General features: G+C 43.1%; 1 protein-coding gene across 1 annotated transcript in view; it reads right to left on the bottom strand.

The window, feature by feature from the left end:
* Positions 1-10,426: 10,426 nt before the first annotated feature.
* Positions 10,427-21,174, bottom strand: part of PDE194 (formyltransferase) — a 74,070-nt gene continuing 63,322 nt past the window's right edge. The window contains exons 5-11 of the mRNA XM_086772166.1: positions 12,833-12,903; positions 12,638-12,742; positions 12,495-12,528; positions 11,676-11,776; positions 11,511-11,570; positions 11,156-11,374; positions 10,427-11,061 (exon numbers count right to left, since the gene is read on the bottom strand). Coding sequence (XP_086628292.1) covers positions 10,969-11,061; positions 11,156-11,374; positions 11,511-11,570; positions 11,676-11,776; positions 12,495-12,528; positions 12,638-12,742; positions 12,833-12,903 — 683 coding nt within the window. The 3' untranslated portion in view covers positions 10,427-10,968. The remainder of the gene's footprint in view (positions 11,062-11,155; positions 11,375-11,510; positions 11,571-11,675; positions 11,777-12,494; positions 12,529-12,637; positions 12,743-12,832; positions 12,904-21,174) is intronic.

Here is a 21,174-nt window from a genome sequence, read left to right as displayed (position 1 = left end):
AATTGATACATAATTCATTCTTATGCATAACGTGAAAAGAGGAACTAGGTTAGGCTATGAAAGAGCTCAAATAATCTTAAGGGATTTAAATAATAGTGAGATAAACTTTATTTTTAATCCATTTTTCATGGCATTAAAATAATTTAAGCATGGATTAATCATCGCTTTACCAAAATAGGCTGTTGTGGCTACATAGTCCTAGAAAAGGCAGATGGCATCATTTTTACTCGATTCTAATGCCACCAATTTGTTTGTCGCCATGTTGATTTACCCCTAGGGCTGACGGGTAAGATAGAGAACAAAAAAATAAAAAGGAAAGTTTGTTCTCATTGCATGGGAAAACCTGATGATCCAAGGAAAGTCAAAAAATGATACAAGTTTTGGTACGTCACTTAGTGAGGATGAAACAAGTTCTGATTCATCACTTAGTGAACCTCACATACCAATCAAGAAACTAGAACCTGCCTAACCACCCTAAACTAAAAATCATGATCACATGACATATGCCCAACGCATAAAGCAAGCTCAGGGAGAGCATGCTTAGCATTGTTGAGTGTCATACTACACAAGATCACCGGTTGTGATTGAACCTCATAATACCAATCCTTTAAAAAAAGCAACCAAAATAAAAGAACTAGAGGAGTATCACTTCCCCTTTCAAGAGGAAGACATACTCTCTAAAAAGAAGAGTCATTAGAGGCAAATTGCATGAATGATACGGTTGAAAAAGCACGTGAGGAATCGATGAATCCCTTACGAAATTAAAGTAGTCTCTTAAATCCTCATTTGGAGGATAGCATAGCTTCAGCCCTTCCACCTTTAAGGGTTAAAAATGAGTCGTCCCAAGACATCAAGAGCTACGTAGAATAGGATTGTGAGGATTCACAAGTTTCCAAACAAACCTCAGTTAGAATTGTCAGAGGACCAAGTGTGCCATTGTACACATTGGATACTATTAAAAAATCTGAGAGCCAAAAAGAGAATGAAAGTGAATGGAAATATGAGACTGAACTGGGATATGAAGCTGAAACAAAAATTGAAGCATCCATGGTTCCTCTTGAAGATTCTATCATGGTATGGTTGGATTTCCCTATAGGCAATGATGTTAAGTGCAAACACGCATTGATTAGCCCTAGAGCTAGTCATAACATCATGACAATAGACACTTGGGTGTCATTGGGGACAACCTAAAATCATCCCTAAATACAATGGTCTTGCAAGAGGTGCCAATGGACAAAACATTGAAGTTCCATGTTACTTTAGCTATGCTCCTCAAATAATCGGTGGAAATGTAGAATTTAGATTCCATGTTACACCAGATCCCCTTGAGTATAATGTCATCATTGATGCAACTTGGGTAAGTGACTCGTTGTATTCAATTGATGAATCTATGCAAACAATCACCTTGAACACTCCTGAAAGCATTGTGCAATTGCTACTACGGGAGGAAGAGACCTTGGAGGAGCTAAAACTTCCGACATATCTTACTGAAAATATCCCAAGAATTATGATTAGACTAGAACTTTCCACTAAACTCACCACAATCCAAGCAAACCTTTATCCACAAAGAGAACACAATCTCATGACCCTCGAGTTATGGGATTTGTCAAGTCAACCAACACTCACAGCTTATCATCCTGAAAGAATTCCATTTACACAAGACTTGAGCATGCAATGTTTGGGGTACTTTGAACATACAATGTATATTGAAACTAACTCCCTTACTTGTGCAAGTTTTTTGTGGTTGAGTATGTGTTGGAAGAAGATTTGATCTTGGGACTTAACTGGACTATTGCTACCCAAGCACCACTTTGCTTTGCTAGCGATGGGGTCATGATGGTCAATGACATAAAGTTGACAAAACCATACTGCCCCACAGGGAGAGGATCCAACCCCCCTAATGGATTTCTATGATGATGAACGCAAAAAGCTACAAGCCTCTTCCTCGAAAGTCCCTCTACATGAACAACTACCATCTCCATCAATGACTGACTCCAATAAAGCATCTACACCTTCAGCTCCATCCTCACCAACAAAGTTCAATACCACAACCTTGCAACCAGTAGCTATTCCTAAAAAAGTTCCCCAAGCGCAACCATCTATCTCTAAAAAGGAGCTCAAAGGAAAAGCTCCAAAGCCAACCCCTCTTCACTAACCAACCTCACCAAAGGAGACGGATGCATGCTCAAAATCCTCATCATCAACAGCCACTCTACAGGATACTCCAGCCTCATCGTCAACAATGCCCATGAGTCTCAAACCCGTAACCTCAGCGCAAACAACGTCAAGGAGGGCCCAAAACCTTCCACTTCAACCAAAAAGAAAACTCCACCAAGACAACCAAAATCAAGATATCTTAATGGTATCAAAATGTGGGTGGAAAAGCAGCTACTTGTAGCCCAAGGCTTCTACAAAGACACCAATCCAATTTGGGTGCCTCGATCATCAAAGCCTCTTCCTCAATGCAAACTTAGAGGCCAAGGAAAAATAAAAGTACTCCACAACAACGTCAAGGAGAACTCCAAAATCTCAACAAGTGTGGGTACCAAAAAGATTACTGCAAGCACAAGGGTACTACCAAGGAAATACCAAAGCTTGGATTCCCAAGCACATCAAAAAGTCTCATAAGCCTGCATAAAGACAGAAACCTTAGCACCAAAAGCATCAGCCACACCACCAACTTATAATGTTCATCAAATATGGGTGCCTATGCATCTTCTCAACAATAAGGATACTATGATGGTAATCCCATCATATGATTGCCAAAATCGAACAAAGTGAAGACAGCCTCACCACCAACTTTCACCCCAACAACTTCACCTAAGATTCGACAAGAACGGAGGCCCAAGCAACACCAAGCAAACCACTCAACCCCTTTCGTGCATTCAGCACCTACACAAGAGCTTACGTGTTCAATCAACCCCAATGGTAACCAACCAGAAGTTGTACCTACCACCTCGACAACACTTGAACCATAAATTCAAGAATCAATTCCCATGTCTACAAATGGAGACTTATGAGTGCATCAAAGATAAACTCACAGTGCTCTTTTCACCCCTCTCGTTGAGAAACAAGAGTGCAAAAGCTACACAGTAAACTTAAGAACTTATTCTCTCAAAAAGAAGAGTAGACACAAGAACCTATTGCTCGTCAGGTGGTAGCAACCCCCCCCCCAAAAAAAAGAGACAAAAAAAGAAAAAAAAAGGACAAACATAAGGGAGTCACACATATGGAATACCTAATAACCTATTGCTCGTCAGGTGGTAGCAAACCCCCTCCCAAAAAAAAAAGAGAAAAAAAGAAAAAAAAAGGACAAACACAAGGGAGTCACACATATGGAATACCTAATAATGGTAGAATATCCCAAGCAACTCCCAACGATCTTCACAATAGCCATTACATCTTTGTTAAGCTTATAGCTTACTATTCTTTGGGCTAAGTTAATGTAGCAAATGCTCCATGAGTACATATCCATACTCATGCACTGGAGGACATATGCACCAGAGCCTTATCATCGACAACTTTCTAGGTACATCTCTGGATGGGGGGGGCATGGTGGGTGAAAGCCTAGCCAATGGTACAACCCATCACTTGGAATTTTCCTTCAAATTACAAACCTCTCCAAACGAAGCTAAAGCCTTCACAACACAATGATATATAATCCTTTGTTGTTGTGAAGATATCTATCTGTCTCGCAAGTCAACGTAATTCTTTCAAGCCTCGCCAACAAGTGGCTACTTCAACAATAACGTCTCAATAAGAGACTATGTGACTTAATTCTTGTACTTCATGTATATCTACTTCATAATACGAGAACTTAAATATACATGAAAGCATTAAAAGCACATGGGAAGAAGTATGCAAGAACAAGTCCTGCTTAACAACATTTAGCAAGAATCCTGCCACCACAAGAAGGGACTTCATCGAAGGCCAATTTATTCAAATGATGAATGTTGCTTCAATGAATCAGATGAGAAACTGAGAATCACAATCTCGTTCTGATGATTTTGTCTATGTTCTTCCAGCTCCTCCTTCTCTTCTCCCCTATTATTAACATGTCTTAGTTTCCCAACTAACACAAATGCCATGTAACTCTGCTTATGATTGCTAAAAACAACGTGAGCAAAAAATATCCAAACAAAAAAAGGTCACAAAAATATAAAAATGTAATCACTCTCGCAAAACCCCCACCCCGTTAGGAATTTTCACTAATGTCTAACCTTTTCATCTACTAACTAGCCTTTCTTATTCCTTCTAGGAGAACAAGGACCATTGAACGTCACTCAACATCAAAAGCCATCAACTTGCCAATTCTCCCCACACAAAGGTCTTCTCAACGTGATCATGAGGACGCGATCAGCATCAAGAAGGGGGGAATGTTAACCCATTATTAGGCTTAACAAGATCTACTACCATTATCTTATATCAATGATTCAAGGTAGATACAACAAAAGGTCATACATACAAGATATGAAGCAATGGTTTCCAAATCTACAACTTGGACGGGCACCCATAATGGTCCTATGTAATGCTTATGACGATTTTCGCTTTTCCAAAGCATGTGGTAGTAAGTTAGAATTAAGTCTCAAGTGATGTGCTTCATGTATATATTATGAGAGTAGTCATTGTAATAGCATTAGGCCTCTTATGAGTCTAAAGTGCTCGGCCGGCCCACAGTTGTGGCCCACAGTTTAAGGGAGTGTGAACACTTATGGCCATGTATATAAGTGAATATCTCTCATAATACAAGAACACTCCAATGGTGCAATAGACCCTTGCTCTTGCTAATCTCTCTCTCTAATGCATGCTAGTGAGTGTGTGTGAGTGATGTGAGGTGAGAGGAGGGACGAGTACACGCAGTGCAACGTGGCGGTATGATAACTCTCGCGAAAGACACAGTGGAATTTCTCTCAAGGAGTTGTAGGGCTTGGAGACCTCAAGGGTTACGAGCTTGACCATTGGAAAGATCCTCATGATAGTGGCAGTTCACCAGGTAATCTCTTGTTGGATGTGTTTTAAGGGGGGGTTAGGGTGAGCCATAACAACAGGGTGGATCCGCTCTACATGCCGATCAAGCGGAGGCTCACACCACTACAATTTCATGATGCAAAGAGAAGAGATTCTCATGTCTGCTATAGTTTTTTGCATTTCTCGCCATCTGCCTTCCCAGATATTACCAGACAAAGACAACAAATGCTCACATGGATCAGATCTTGGTGTCGCATCCACGTCTGACATAGGTAGCAACTGGCAATCAAAGCCTCGGGAGAGCCAAAAGTAAGAATGGGCCAAACCTATACTCCACCTCTAGCTTGGCGGCCATGATGAGTAGGAGAGACTCGTCTATTAATATTCTCTAGCTCTTTGTAGAGCTCATCATATATGGCCCCCTCCTCTGCATTACGTTCCTTGTGGACACTTTTAAGAGTGTCCACCGTCAACTTGAATTCGTCAACATTTATCTACAAGTTTGTAATTAATTAGGGGCCCTAGGCTTATTAGTAAATCCACAAGTTCCAACATATTTTGGTTGTAAATAATAAGATATTGAAAGTTATGTAGGTCTAACGTAATAATATGCCTATCTAGCTTGATCCATGTCATGCATTGCATGCACCATGCGCAAGTTATTGGCGATAATAGACTAGCCCTTTAACTATATCATGCCTATATCATGCTCAACCAATTGCATAACTTCGTGTGTGTATAAGTGAGTAGGAACTCCAGATTCTCTCGCATGCACCCAAAGAGCAATCCAAATCCACAATAAAAATAAACAATGTTTAGGATTCTAGTATAGACACATAATTATAATTTTTAGCTTAATTCTTAAGAGTTAGAATCTCTTAACAAGTTAGTTACTTAGTTGGTTAGTGATTACCTGTGCTAGAATCCTCAAAGCTACTCTTTGTAGGTGAGGTTGTTTTGGTAAGCAAATGACTCCCACCAAAAGAGAGGCTTCACCATAGAATCCATCCTCCAACACACCGCATTAGCAAATGCGAGGCCTCTCTGATCGTTATAGTTGATAAGCTCCTGTAAGAACTCGGGTAATGCTTTCGGTAAGAAAGCATCCCTAGGTGAAAACAACTCGATCTATGAAAAGTGAGAGTGCTTTGTCGACAGGATGCAACAAAGCATCAAGGCCATGGATGCCTAAGCCTCTTCAACCACTTCCATCTCTTCTCCACTTGTGTGCTAAGATAGCATCGCGTCAAAGAGTAGCCTCAAGGGGATCACTAAATTTTTATTTTAGTTTATTGAATTATTCTTATTTACCTTCTTAGCATATACTCTCGATCAAGCTTACCTAGGATTGTGGCGCAATGACACTCGATAATGGCCTCTCTCATAAAGTAAATGAGGATCCCCATAGTAGCCCCCTCCATGTATGTCATGCATAAAACCCTATACAAGGGAGTAATCACAATGACTATGACGCAGACCTGGTGCCAGAACTCCTCTCTCAAGCATGGCCATTGAATGGCTCTTGCCTCATCGACATGCGAAGGTATCTCACTTTGCATCCATTCCTACCACTCCGAAAAAACCATTGTTACTTGGAGCTTAGTCATGAAATCATAAAGGCGCTCTAGAAGAGGCCACATGTAGGCATAGCACGTTGAGGAGGGCTTCTTCATCTCTAAGTCGCTGTAATGGCGAAAGATAGCGAGGGTCTTGACCTTCTAACTAAAAAAAGTGACAATATGATTGGCTTGTGTCACCATAGTCTTCATCCACTCTAACTTGCCTATGTCCCCCATAAGGCAGTGAGAGGCACAAGGAGCCCACACTATGAACTTGAACTCCGGCTCAAGCCAACGGCCCATGTTGTGGCAATTGGACGTATTGTCTGTAACACTTGAACCACATTTTTAGGCCCAACCTACAAGGATGATGGATGCATGAAATTTGAGTGAGAATATGGAAAATAAATGAGACTTTAAAGTTGAAACTTGAGTAAAAGGCAAAGTCTAAAGTTCAAACTAAAAATTGTATCTCACCTCGATTATGGCTTGTCAAATGTGGCGATAGATGAAATCTCCCGAGGTTTTCTTCACTGCCTTTCTGGTATCCACGGCCCACAAGAAGTAAGTGCCAAGAGGACAAGACACTAGAATGTTGAGTATGCCCCTCTTCTTTCTATCGGTCCATCCGTCAGAGAGGAAGGAACACCCATACTTCACTCATCCCACTCGAATGGGCTCGAGGGTCTTGTTGATTCTCTCCTTTTCTTCATCAAGTGCCTTCGTGCGCATGTTGTTGTAGGTGTACCATGCCAAGGCCATGGTATGGTCCTACTTTGGAAATGGCCCTCACCATCCTTTGCCATTGAGGAGCTTTAAGGACACGAAATGCGAGATTGCACTCAATGACCGTGCATGCAATATCCACATTTGCCTCTTGTTGCTTTGCTCGGACCCAAGAGAGAAAGGTCACATTCGCTCCAATGGTGCCTCCAAGAGTGGCTTGCCTCTTGTGTGGAACCTCAACTCACTTGGTCTCTTTGATGAGGGGTTGGACTTGGTCAAGGGGGAGAAGGATATGGAGAAGGATGAGGAGGATGTATCCTTTGCCAACAACGAGATGACTTCGTCTTGAGCAACAGCAACGGCAGGGGAGACTCTTCCACTATCACTTGATTTACCAAGCAAGGAGTACTTCTTCACAATGCCATCAGCAATGTCTTGAGGGATCATCTTGCAAGGTGTAATTTTCTCCCCATCTTAGAGAAATGTGGAAGAAGCCTAGTGGCACTACTAGTGTAGACCTTGCCACAATACTTACAAGTCCACTTCCATGCCCCCGACTTCCCCTCGTTCTGATTATGGGTAATGGCATGCAAAGTAAAGGCTTCATGCTTATCTCTCATGGTGAAAGAGGAGAGAGGGCTCCCGAGAGAAAGAAAGGGAGAGGGAGGGAGAGGCTTGAGGAAGAGGGAGAGAGAGGGAGAGGGAGGGAGAGGGAGAGGGAGAGGCTTGAGGAAGAGGGAGAGGCTTGAAAGTTGAGGAAGAGGGAGATGCTTGAGAGAGCCTATAGGGGAGAGAGGCTTGAAGGAGAGCTCGATGGAGAGGATTGAGTCAATTGACTCTTGATCAATGGGGAGGGTTGAGCACTTGAAGTTGTGAGGATGGAGTTGGGGGAGGGGCTATTATATAGGATGCAAGCAAAGGCTAAAGCCTAAAACAGTCCCCAAAACACCCAAGAAACGGCCAAAAAAAGGGTCAAGAAATGATCGACTAGATACGACTGCACCTCCACCGTACCGCCTCATCCGTATCGTACCATCCGTATCAAACCGAATTGCCTAGGCAGTGCGCAAACCAAGTGCCACTATGGTGAACAGTTCTAGTTGTGGAGCTCTACCTTGGGACTAGGGCATCCCAAGGGTCACTAGTAGACAGTGCCAGTGAGACAATCGATATGGCTAGGGATGTGTGGTATGGGATATAGATGCTTTGTGGGAACATGCTTGCTAGGGTTATGTTGGTGCCTAGCTCAATGTTTGGTTTGGAGCCTAAGTACTAGCCAAATCCTTATACTTTCCCTTTATTGTTTTGTAATTATATTGGTATGCAGTGTTGTCGAGTATTAGGCGAGCTTCATGGATAATAAATAGTTAGTTTTGTTCATGGAAGTAAGCACATAAGTAGAATCTTGTTTTGGGGTATTTCATTAGCCACCCATATAGCATTCACTTGGCTAGCTCTATAGATTCATTTTTGGTAGAGTATATAATGTCATCCACATAAAGAATGACATCATCCCAAAAGAAAAACATCCTTCAAAATATAGTTTATAGACTCATTAGGACTATTTATAACAATAGAGACAACATGGTTTCATGTGTTGGGAGAAGTATCTAGATGAATCACGAGCCCCAAGTCTCTTTAATTCATAAAGACTTTCTATATTGAGCTCACTTAGTGCATCATATTTAGGCAGCTATTAAGTCTTACATTAATATCCAACGTAGCCTAGATGCATGAAATTTCCCTAGTCAAGGTTGAGCACAATCTTGTCACATTTAAAGTAATAATACCAATAGAAAATATGAAGTGGCAGAACACAAAATAAGATAGCAATGCTGAAATTCAAATGACAAACAATAGGGCCGAAAAGGGCTGACCTCCCTTCTAATATGAATGATTATCAAGAATTTATTGAGATACAAGCTTCATGGCAATACATGGTAGATTTCCAATGATATTTATGCAATGAAACTGATTTTCAACATGCTTATGCCTATGCAAAATGTCAAAATCCAAGCTTTAGTCGTGAAGCTCCTCACTTCCAAGAACCTACTTCGTAAGGGGAATGTTCCAATGGAATGGTAGCTTGAAACGATGCCCAACAGTGCGATTGAGTAGAGCCACAAGAACCTTCTCAAACAAAAATCCCATTTGCCCCACAACATGGAGTAAAACAGGAAACCCTAACGAGAGCCTCCTCCAAGGACAAGGAAAAATAGGCAAAACACGAGTATACAATCTGGAATACAAATTGTTACCACAAGAACCTGCCAATGAATCAATGGAGATCTTAATAAAATGAATGGACCAAGAACTCCTATGCTCCAAAGAGGATCTATTAGGTCTACAACAACACCACCCTTCCACGTCCAAAACCATGAACTCTTTAGTCCTCTTCTAGTGATGTATATATTTTTCAATAATCTCAACACTCTTGTTTTTATATTTGCGAGGAAACATAATAGAGCTCTCGTACCATCCCTCTAGAGACTAAAACATGAGTAGGGTCTCTATGATGAGTACGTGGAGTGAAAAGGTGTGCCTATAAGATAGGATCCCATGTGTACTACAAGCATGGCTAGAGGGTACTGACACCTCTTTCCTATCATGGTCAACTACAGTTTTCAACTTTGAGAAAGTAGCTCCAAGAGGCTTCAAAAAAGGTGGCTTCTTAAACAAAAGCTCACCCCTCTCTTCCCTCCACTACATCACCTTGATCGATGAGAAAACAAAGCGCTCTCTTGGTTTGACACCCAATTCCAAGGCAATAGTTTCAAATGCATCGTTCACAAAAGCTGGGTCTCCCCAATACCTTACACCTAGATCCTCATGCAAACTCTTTAGCTAGGCTTCTATAGCCATGAACTAAAATGTACCGGACAGTCTCTCTTTCACTTAGCTTGTATTGATCCACTTGATTGTCAAACATTGGTTAGAACCACGGTGTCAAGACCAAATGGTGACAATGCATGATTTCAAAAATAAAAGGAACAAACATAAGCCAAGGACATCAATACAACATGACAAATACTTCTTTGGGACCTGCCTTTGGGGATGATGGTCAGATAAAACAAGCAAGCCACAGTAAGAGGTGCTTTTGAATGAAGGTAAGGTGAAACGAGCAAGCCACAGTAAGAGGTGCTTTTGGATGAAGGTAAGGCAGAACGATCAAGTGACAACATTTGTCATATTTCTTCACTTGCTCTACACTAAACCATCAGTTCACACGATCACATTTTGCAACTTCACCTAGACATAAGTGCAATGTGTGGAGGTGGATTTTAGATACAATAATGCAATTGCGAATTTTTAGAATACCACAAGAGGTTATATTATCCTGGCTGTAAGGAAAATGATAAACCTTGGTTGCTGCTTGTGGTCCTGTTTGTGAGGCACCTCTGACAGCCTTACATGCCCATGTGTGAAGAAGGACTTCACCAGGTACATCCATAGGAATTAGTACATGATGGTGTTTCACACTGACTAGCCTCCTTTCAAGTTCTTTTCATGTGTGTCCCATTGAGCAATGCTCAGAATGTAATGGTTTCCAATCATACGAACAAGAAGGTCAATGAAGGATGCCTTAAGCAATTATGGAGTATAGACTGTGTACTGATATGAGATTCACATGTAGCTATACTCTAAAAGCAAAGCTCAAAAATTTGCACCTTGATCCCTCACCAGAATCTGTGTGTAAACAAGCAATGTGACTGTTTCAGCCTGCTACTCTAAGCTGTTGGCCTCGCAAACCATTGAGGAAATCTTTGGCACCCATTATCCTCTTCCCGGGGGACTGCAGCTCCAATATCTGTCACATAAAGGTGGGTGGATCTAGTCCTTAAACAAATGTATTATCACATCAAGTGGAGCTAGTTTAAGAAACCCCAAAACTGAGCTTTTACCTCAAGAGCAGAATCACCTTCACAGTAGACAATCAAAGAAGAGCTTTCTTGCTTCACAACACGTTTGTCATTGTGCTGTCCACCAACATCCTCCCTAACTAAGCCAGTATGAGACTTTGTTGTTATGATTTTCAAATCCAAGTTTGTTCCTCCTCCTCCTGTAAGGTTAAATACTTCAAACCTTGCTTTGGTCCCTGGCCAGTCCGCAAACGCACGAACCTACCAGAAAGACAAATGTGTGCCCGCCATCTCCCTTAGCACACACCATAACCATGAAATATAGCAGCCAGACAAAAGGCTTCCATTCAAATGATAGAGGGGTTTGTGTTGGGCTATGATTAGAATGTAAGAGAACCTTGTTATGCAAGACTGCTGCAGGTTTATCAAAATCAAGCCATGCTTCATCCACAGTAACCTGCAAACCATCATGGTTCATCAGAATATCATGGCTTTACATAAAGCAGATCAGTGAAAAATGCCTAAAGCAACTTGACAGCAGTTAACACGCTAGGTGGGGCACCTTTGGTGCATGTGTAGCCCTCGTGTGATCTTGCTCTTGGGCTTTGTCTGCTGCAGATCCATCTAAAATGGATGGAAGCTCTCTCAGCAAGAGTTGCACGCCTGAAACAAACAAGAAGAGTACCAAGTAATCATGTAACTGATATGTATTACACAGCATGGAGCCCACAAACTGTAGCACGTGGTTCAAGAAAAGCCCACCACCCTTTGAAATCACAACTACAGTCTACAAAGAAAAGACAGGATGACCTGCAAATTTTGAAAATGAGACAGACCTGCTACTACACAACCTCACCTGCTATCTAGCAGCTCAAGTATCCCACAAGGATACCTTGAGGCACCCAATAAAAGTCCCTATCAAACCTCCGTGCTAGAGAAGTTGGTTGCTTGACCAAAAGCCACATGACTATTGGCAATGGATAATGACACTTTCAGCAAGATAAACTTTGACCAATGGAGGATGCAGGTAGATCCATAAACATGGCATTTGTGAGCATATTGTATGGGAAATGGGAAGAGAAGGGCTACAAACCCCAGTACCGTACACCAAAAAATGCTCATTATTTCAACCACTAACCAGAAAAAGCAAGAGGCACCCTGCAAAACTTGCACCCTAGGATCCCCTAGTGAGAGCAGCCGAATCAAACTCTAGAGGCAATCTGCCTGTAAAGTGCCCTTCCAAAAGTGAAAATGCTATCAACAGTGTGGTATGCTTCTCTGCTCACAAAATCATAATTCCTCAAATCTACAGATGGGCTAAGCTCCATTTGCCTGCATCTCATCATGCATTACATAAGGGAGGGAGGGAGGAGGGAACTACCTTTTCCAAAAAGAAGCTGAAGTAGTTCCGGTGTCTGAAAATAAGGAAAATAAGTGCATAATCATGAGAAACAAATAATGAAGTATTGTGAGAATCATGAGCTGCTTAGAAGCATTTGTTCAGAAGACAATAGACTTGCAAACCTTTATGTACTCATCTATGTCCACAGCTTCTGATGTGATAATGGGTCCTGCATCCATGGCACGGACCGTAAATGCTACTGTTACACCTGTCACACGAACACCATCCTGCAAGCATTTGCAAACAAACACATGGCTGAGCAATTCGTAAACTACTGCAGTGCACGAGATTCAACCAATAATTTTTTTCATTTAAACCTGAATCGCCCGTTGAACTGGTGCAGCGCCCCGGTATAAAGGTAGCAAACTAGGGTGTATGTTCACTGTCCCTGCAATACCAAGCCCAGTGGAAGTTTCAGCCTGGGAATTTCGATCTTCAACATTTGAAGACAGAAAAACAGATGATACTGTCACAAGGATTTTGAATCCCGCCTTTCCCCCACACAACTCCCCCCCCCCCCCCCAAAAAAAAGAAAATTTTTGAACAATGCATACTGAAGACTTTCACCAGCCTCATATAGAGGAGCAAGAGAAATTAAATCAGTAGCAGGATTTATCCCCCCCATGAAGAAGACAAAAGGACCACCTTGGTTAGCCTTTGGCTATCACAGCCAAATGCATAAGCTGTTACAAATTTTTGCAAGAATAAACCTCGAGCTCACTAACATTTTTTCTTCCATCTACCTCAGGTGTTACTCTGAGTAGTATCCGCCAAAATTTCTCGAAATATTCTTGCACACTTGTCATCTTGACTAAGCCGATCCAAAGCAAGCCATACTCCACTCTAGAATTCAAGGGTAAGAATTTCTCATATAAGTGATTCTTGAACTTTTTCCAAGTCCATGCTTCTTTTCCCTCCTAAGTCCTTGACATCCATGACATAACTTGGAATATCCAATGAAGGAACCACCTTTAAATGCTACTTAAACTGTAAATATAGACATTATCTCTCTATTGAACACTTAACCAAACACCATAGCATTCTTCAAGCTTCAAGTAAAATTCAACCAAGTCGGTAGGTGAAATTTCCATGCCCCCGCCGAATTTTTGGAATTGCACATTTTTCCATGCTCAACAAATTATTCTATTCAAACTGCCTTTTGCAGCAGATATTGATAGACATTTGCCGATAAAGTCATTGTAAAGCTTCCACCCTTTGTTCTTGTGTGGCCAGATCCTTTTGTGGGCGCTGATTCTTCCCTCCCTTCCACATCCATACAGTTGTAAGTTTAAATCAACTGAGTATTAAGATGATCGTAGAGTTCTTGTCATATGCACAAAGTGTATCTACCGTGTGCAACACGCACACAAGACTAGCTTCGAGGCTTGGTGAAGCTTGGAGCTAGGCAGGTTGGCGAGCTGGGCTAGGGATAGACTGACGGGCGGGCACCCAAGTATTGACAGGTGGGCGCCCAAGTGTGGGCGCCCGGTGACCGGCCAAGAGCCTATAAAAGGGTGGCCAAGGTTAGTCAGTTGTACATAGAGTCTCACGAGTCTTTGCAAGAGCTCTACGGTCAGGAGCCTGGATCTAGTGCAGACATGCACCTGCTTCATGCAGCCAAGGCCGGTAACAATCTCGAGGCCCGCGTGGATAGCTCCGTGGCAGTATGGGACATCATGAATGGGAGAGAGAATTAGGGTTAGAGTTCATGTGGGAGATATACACAGAGAAACAAGGGAGAGAGAGAGAGAGAGAGTTGTGGGGATAAGTCAACTCAATGTGAGATGAGTGTGTGACTCCCCTATCACACATGTATATTGCACTAGTACACATAGTGCACTTAGTACATTAAAAGTACTAAGTGTACTATGTACTATAAACTCATGGGCTAGTACACACTATAAGGGTGGGCATAATGCCTTTACCCCAACAACCTCCCACTTAAAGGCAAAGTGCCCTTAAATGAAGGAAAAGAAAAAATCAGCATGTACATGATAATATACAAGGCCATATCAAGGCTGAAACTGGCCTCATCCAATGCCCATCAAGTGTCTGCAATGAGCAAACCGCTCCGGAGGCAAACTCTTTGTCAACAGATTAGCCAGGTTGTCATCCATATGAATCTTAACAAGCTGAATTTGCTTGTTCTCTATCACCTCTCTGATGAAGTGATACTTCACATCCACATGCTCTGTCTTTGCATGAAAGACAGGATTCTTTGCCAACTGGATGGCACTCTGACTGTCACAATGCAACAATGGAATATCTCCTGTATATCCCAAATCAACCACTAACCGAGATAGCCATAATGCCTCCTTGCAAGCCTCTGTGGCTGCAATATACTTGGCCTCTGTAGTAGATAAGGCTGTGCACTTCTGCATCCTGGATATCCATGACACAGCACCTCCTGTGAATGTAAACACATAACCGGTAGTAGACTTCCGGTTATCTGGATGACCGGCATAATCCGAATCCGTGTAACCATGCACTAATGCATCCTGTTTGCCAAAACAAATGCACATATCCTGTGTGCCCTTCAGGTATCTCATGACACCTTTCACTGCTTCCCAATGCTTCTTGCCAGGGTTGGCCATGTATCTAGAAACCACTCCCACTGCAAATGCAATGTCCGGCCTAGTAGCAACCATGGCATACATGAGACTGCCACAAGCTAAAGCATACGGAATCTTGGCCATATCAGCCCTGCCACTATCTGACTGTGGGCTGTCCATAGCACTGAGTTTCACATATGGAGGCAAAGGAGTACTAGTCTTCTTCCCCCCGTCCATATTGAACCTCTGCAAAACTTTGCCAATGTATTCCTTCTGAGACAAATACAACACAAGCTGATTGCTGTCCCGAAGTATCCGCATACCCAAGATGTGATTTGCATCACCCAAATCCTTCATATCAAAGGTTTGATGTAGCCTCTTCTTCAAGGCATCCATCTCTTTACGAGATTTCCCAGCAATCAACATATCATCAACATACAAGATGAGGATCAATAGACTGCCATCCAAAGCTTTCTTGGTGTATAAGCAATGATCTATGTCACTTCTCCTGAAATTCTGGGATTTCATGAATGTATCAAATTTATGATACCATTCTCTTGGTGCCTGTTTGAGCCCATAAAGACTCTTTTTCAGCTTGCATACAAGCTTCTCCTTTCCATTCACTGCATAACCCTCTGGCTGTTGCATATATATCTCCTCATGGAGATCACCGTGAAGAAAAGCAGTCTTCACATCCATCTGAATCAAGTCCAGATCATCATGTGCAACCAAAGCTAACACAGCTCTAAGTGTGGTCATTTTGACCACTGGAGAGAAGATCTCATCAAAGTCCACACCATATTCCTGCTTGAAGCCTTTAGCCACTAACCTGGCTTTGTATCTTGGCTTTGCATCTGGTGCAACTTTGAGCCTGTAAACCCACTTGCATGGCAAAACCTTCTTGCCTGCAGGCAAATGCACCAACTTCCATGTTCCATTTTTGTGCAGAGAATCCATCTCTGACTTCATGGCACGCTCCCAAAGAGCCTTGTCTGCCCTCTATAAAGCCTCCTTATAACATGAGGGCTCCCCACAGTCAGTGAGCATCAAGTAGTCAACCCCTGGAACGAACCTGTCAGGGGCTCTGGAGGGTCTTGTGGACCTCCGTACCCAATGACCATCATTTGCAGGTTGCTGTCCAGCCTACATATCACCTATTGGTGGCTCTTGTTCCATGCCATAAGGCTGAAAAATCAGGCCCGATATCTCCTCTAACTGTGGGATATCCATAGGGATATCTTCTGCCATCTCTGGCTGTCCATTTGGACCATTTTCAGCACCATTTAAGGGCTGGTTTTGCTGTTGTAATGGTTGATTTACAGCCCTTGGTTGTTGTCCATGATGTCCATCATCATCAAAGATGACTCTGCCAAGCTCCTGTTGCCTTGCAGGCTCCTTATACATGCATGTTTCATCAAAAATGACATCATTGCTGCGTATAATCTTTCTATTCACTGGATCCCAAAGTCTATACCCCATTTCACCTTGGTAACCATATCCTAGGAATATGCATTTGTGAGACTTAGGATCAAGTTTGGTGCGCATTTCCCTGCGTATGTGCACGTACGCAACGCAACCAAACACTCTCAAGTGCTTGTATGACGGAGGCTTCCCTGTCCATACTTCCTCTGGCACTTTCCCACCAAGCCTCGTGTTAGGTGACCTGTTTATAAGATGAACGGCTGTCATAACAGCTTCAGCCCAAAAACCATGAGGTAACGCAGCATGTGACAACATAGAACGGACCTTCTCCTGTATGGTCCTGTTCATCCTCTCTGCTGTCCCGTTTTGTGGAGGATCATAAGGAGTAGAGAGCTCCCTCTTAATGCCTTAAGCATCACAAAAGTCCTGAAACTGTTTGGACATATACTCTCCACCATTGTCGGAACGCAAAGCCTTCAGTGTTTTGCCTGTTTGATTCTCAACATGAGCAACAAACTTCTGAAACACTGAGAATGTATCACTCTTCAAACGAAGAGGATAAACCCACACCTTGCGTGTGGCATCATCTATAAAAGACACAAAGTATTTTGCCCCTCCCAAAGAAAGCTGAGGCATCTCACATACATCTGTATGCACAAGCTCTAACTGAGCATCTTTCTGTCCAAGAGCTTTCTTGTGGGGGCACTGGAGGTGCCTGCCATATATACAATGCTCACAAAACTCAAAACTTGAAAACTTTAGAGAAGGCAAGTAACCCAAACGAGACAATTGCTCCATTCCTTTGACACTGATGTGTCCCAACCGGCTATGCCACATAGAGATTTCCGGCAGCTCGGTTGCATTTACATTAGCATGGTGACAAACACCTGCATGCATGAAGTAAAGAGTGTCCACCTTAGAGCCTCTGGCAACAACCAGTGAGCCCTTACTAATCTTCCACTTTCCACGACCAAATGTGGTAACATAATCAGCATCATCAAGCTGTCCAGTAGAAAGCAAGTTCTTCTTGATCTCAGGCACATGCCTGACATCATGGAGCATAAGTTGTGAGCCATCTGAAAACACAAGCCTCACATCACGTCTGCCAAGAATCTTGCATGCATGGTTATCACCCAAATAAACTACTCCTTTATTGCCAGCAGTATACCTGACAAACAAGTCTCTGCAACCTGTGACATGAAAGGAGGCACCTGAATCAATGATCCATGAGTGCATACCATGACCATCTCCTGTAAGAAGTGAACGGGCATCAAGTGAAGACGTGAATAGGACCTCATCCTCACTGTCACCTGCATGTGACACATTGATTTCTTCAATCTTGACTGCACTTTTGCCCTTTGGCTTTACATCTTTGGCTTCATCTTTGTCTTTGTCTTTGCCTTTTCCCTTTTCCTTTTGATCATTTTTCCATTTGTAGCATTGCTTTTTAATGTGTCCCTTCTTGCCACAATAATGGCATTCCAAGTCCTTTTTGGAGCGGGACTTGCTCCTTCCCCGTTCTTGGCTTTTACCCCTTTGTTGGGATCTCCCACGTGCATTCATTGCATTGGACTTTCCAACAGAGTTATTTTTCCTGTTCATCTCTTCTTGAAGAAGAGCACCCTCAACATCTGCATATGACAGCCATTCGAATTGCTAGTGGCTGTCCTGAATGTGTCCCAACTCTCTGGCAAAGTGCATAAGAGAAAAGTGGCTTTGAACTCATCGTCCATTGCCAACTTTTGATTTATAACCTGGCTGACAATACCATTAAACTCATTTAGATGGGCTGTCATAGAAGCCCCTTCCTTCATCTGAAGACCTATGAGTTTCTTCAACCAATACACTTTGCTTGAGGCACTTTGCTGGGCATACAAGTCCTGCAATCTCTGCCACATTCCCCAAGCTATCTTCTCTTCACGAATGCTGAAAAGTAAAGAGTCTGACACAGACAACATGATAGTAGATCTTGCCAGCTCATCCATATCTTCCCACTGTTCAGCAGTAAGAGAAGCGGGCATTACACCCCTTTCTTTGATAGGCTTGTGCTGCTTCTTCTGGAGCAACACATTATAGCACTGGGTTTGCCAAATGTCATAGTTATGTGAGCCTTCAAGCTTCTTGATGTGAAGCAATGAAGAGCTCTCACCTGTGGTTGCCATAGCAATTTGCAACCTGTCAATGCCTGACTCCCTGCAAAATGTGCAAACACTGCACCAAAAGCACACAAAGTGCTCACAGTTGTTCTCCCAAGCTTTATCTCCCATTGCGGAAGCACAAATGCAACTCTACTCCCACTGTATGTGATGAAATCACCAAAATCTGGTTGCTGCTGATTTAGGACAGCACCTTAAATGTGCTCTGTTCCCCTTCCAAAGTACTGTACAGCAGTACTAAGTGCTCACCAATGATGTACCAAACCTGTACCGGCAAGTACAGCAGCTGAAATTGAACCTTTTCCTCACTCAAATCAGTGTACAGCCATGCCAAAACTTGCACAAAGCTGTGCCAAATCTGTACCAGCAGGTACAATAGCAATAAATGCTCTCCTAGCTGTCCAAATGAGTGAAAATCAGACTTTTACAGTCCCGAACACTGCATACAACAGTCCCGAACAGAAATTGGGCACAAGCCCCTTGACTGCAAGCTAATTTCTGAGGATTCAAGGCATAAAAGTCTTGCCTGCTGCTTTGCCAAGCTCAACAAGCATAAAATCTTGAAAAGCCCCTTGATTTAAGATCAATTGCTGATCATACATGGTACATTGACGCACATGAAGGCATCCAGAGTCTTCGCGATGCTTCCCCTTGGCCACATATACATCCAATACATAAAAGCCCCTTGATTTACAGGCACATTGAGTGCTTGACAGGCATCAACACATTGCCCAAAGCATCAAATGCGATTGCCTGCATGCAAATCAATCCAATCGGCACAAAAGCCCCTTGATTTGCACTGCAATTTGCTGCAATTTTGCCCGAATGTGCGATTTCTCACATCATACAGCATGTATGAATGCTTAATTGCACAATTACATCAAAAGCCCCAAATTTTGACATCCAATTTCCTACAAATTGATCCTGATTGTGACCAATGTCACCCAATTTTGCCAATTTTGCTCAAAATTGAGCAATTCGGCACCTGTACCTGCTCAATTGATTGAATGTACTTGCTCAATTGCAAATCCCAAAAAAAAAAATTGAAGCAGAATACCTTGTAATTTTTGATTTTTTGTTGCAGGAAAGGGGGGTTTGCTGAATTTGGTGCTGCTGCAGAAATCTGATGCTGTTGCAGCCTGCTGCCCGTTCGAACGAATGGTTACATCTACCACCAGCTTGTGTGACCGGCTACACTGCTACAGTGATACACGTATGCTGCCTGGTTGGGCTACTTTGTAGTCAGGCTTGGGCTGGATGCAGGCGTGGAGTCTACACAAGCGAAGGCGTTTGAGTCGGTGCTGCTGCTGGCGCTTCGCATTTGCTGACGTGAAGTCCATGCAGTGCTTTGGGCGGAAGACGACGTTGGCCTGAAACTGCAAGCGTACACACACGTGCACACGGACAAAACCGCTCCCTGTAGAGAGCGAGGGTGTGAAAGCGCCGTGGACGCTGACGACTTGCGCTCCTCTTTCGCCTAGTGGTGGCGGGTAGTGCTCGCCCAGCGATTACACGCCTGCGTGTGATTCAGCGCAGAAATGGCTACCCGCCACCTTCTCTTTCCGCCCACCTGCCTGCGACTGCTTCGCTACCTGCTCTGCAGCGCTTTGCTGCGCTGCCTGTCATGGCAGCTGCTGACACCTGCAACACCCAAGCTAGCCAACAGCAAGTGCCACCGGTTTCACCTCTGTAGCCTTCGCTTCACACACCTCCAGTGCAAGGCAGCAAAAATTGACGGCTCTAGGGAGAGGATCAAGATAGCTCTGATACCAGTTGAATGGGAGAGAGAATTAGGGTTAGAGTTCATGTGGGAGACATACACAGAGAAACAAGGGAGAGAGAGAGAGAGAGAGAGAGAGAGAGAGAGTTGTGGAGATAAGTCAACTCAATGTGAGATGAGTGTGTGACTCCCCTATCACACATGTATATTGCACTAGTACACATAGTGCACTTAGTACATTAAAAGTACTAAGTGTACTATGTACTATAAACTCATGGGCTAGTACACACTATAAGGGTGGGCATAATGCCTTTACCCCAACACATCACGGGGTAGAGACTAGTCGGTGTGTCTTGCTAGTTAGCTCAGCTCATGGCTCGGTGGAGACAGCCAAGACTCGTGGGTTTTGCCCACGGCTGTCATGGTTGGGTGGTGAGTTAGGCCTGCACCCCCTTCATGTTGTTTGGCTTTGTTTTGCAAGTTTCGAGTGATGTTTCAGGAGCGCTCTACGAGGAGATCCGTGGGGATTTGATAGTGGTATCAGAGCATGCCTTGAAGAGCATGCAAGTCGGTAGGTAGAGAAGAACAAGGTCAAAGGAAGAGGTATGAGTTCGAGATGACTGCTGTTTTTTCATATATACTGCTGTTTTTTAAGAATTCAGCGTATGGGTTTTTGTTTACATTGTTGCTACCCGGGTTGGGTTTTTGTCTTGCAAAGTGTCGACTTGAACTGCATATGAAGAGAGTTGTTTATTGGCAAGGAGAGAAGCAAGAGACTGCTGTGAATCAGCAAGCGAAAGAGAAAAGCA

This window comes from Cibotium barometz, chromosome 32, assembly GCF_041138505.1.
Source record: "Cibotium barometz isolate CiBa-2024 chromosome 32, ASM4113850v1, whole genome shotgun sequence".
In the NCBI taxonomy this organism is placed as follows: domain Eukaryota; kingdom Viridiplantae; phylum Streptophyta; class Polypodiopsida; order Cyatheales; family Cibotiaceae; genus Cibotium; species Cibotium barometz.
This window is presented reverse-complemented; position numbering and strand designations above follow the sequence as displayed.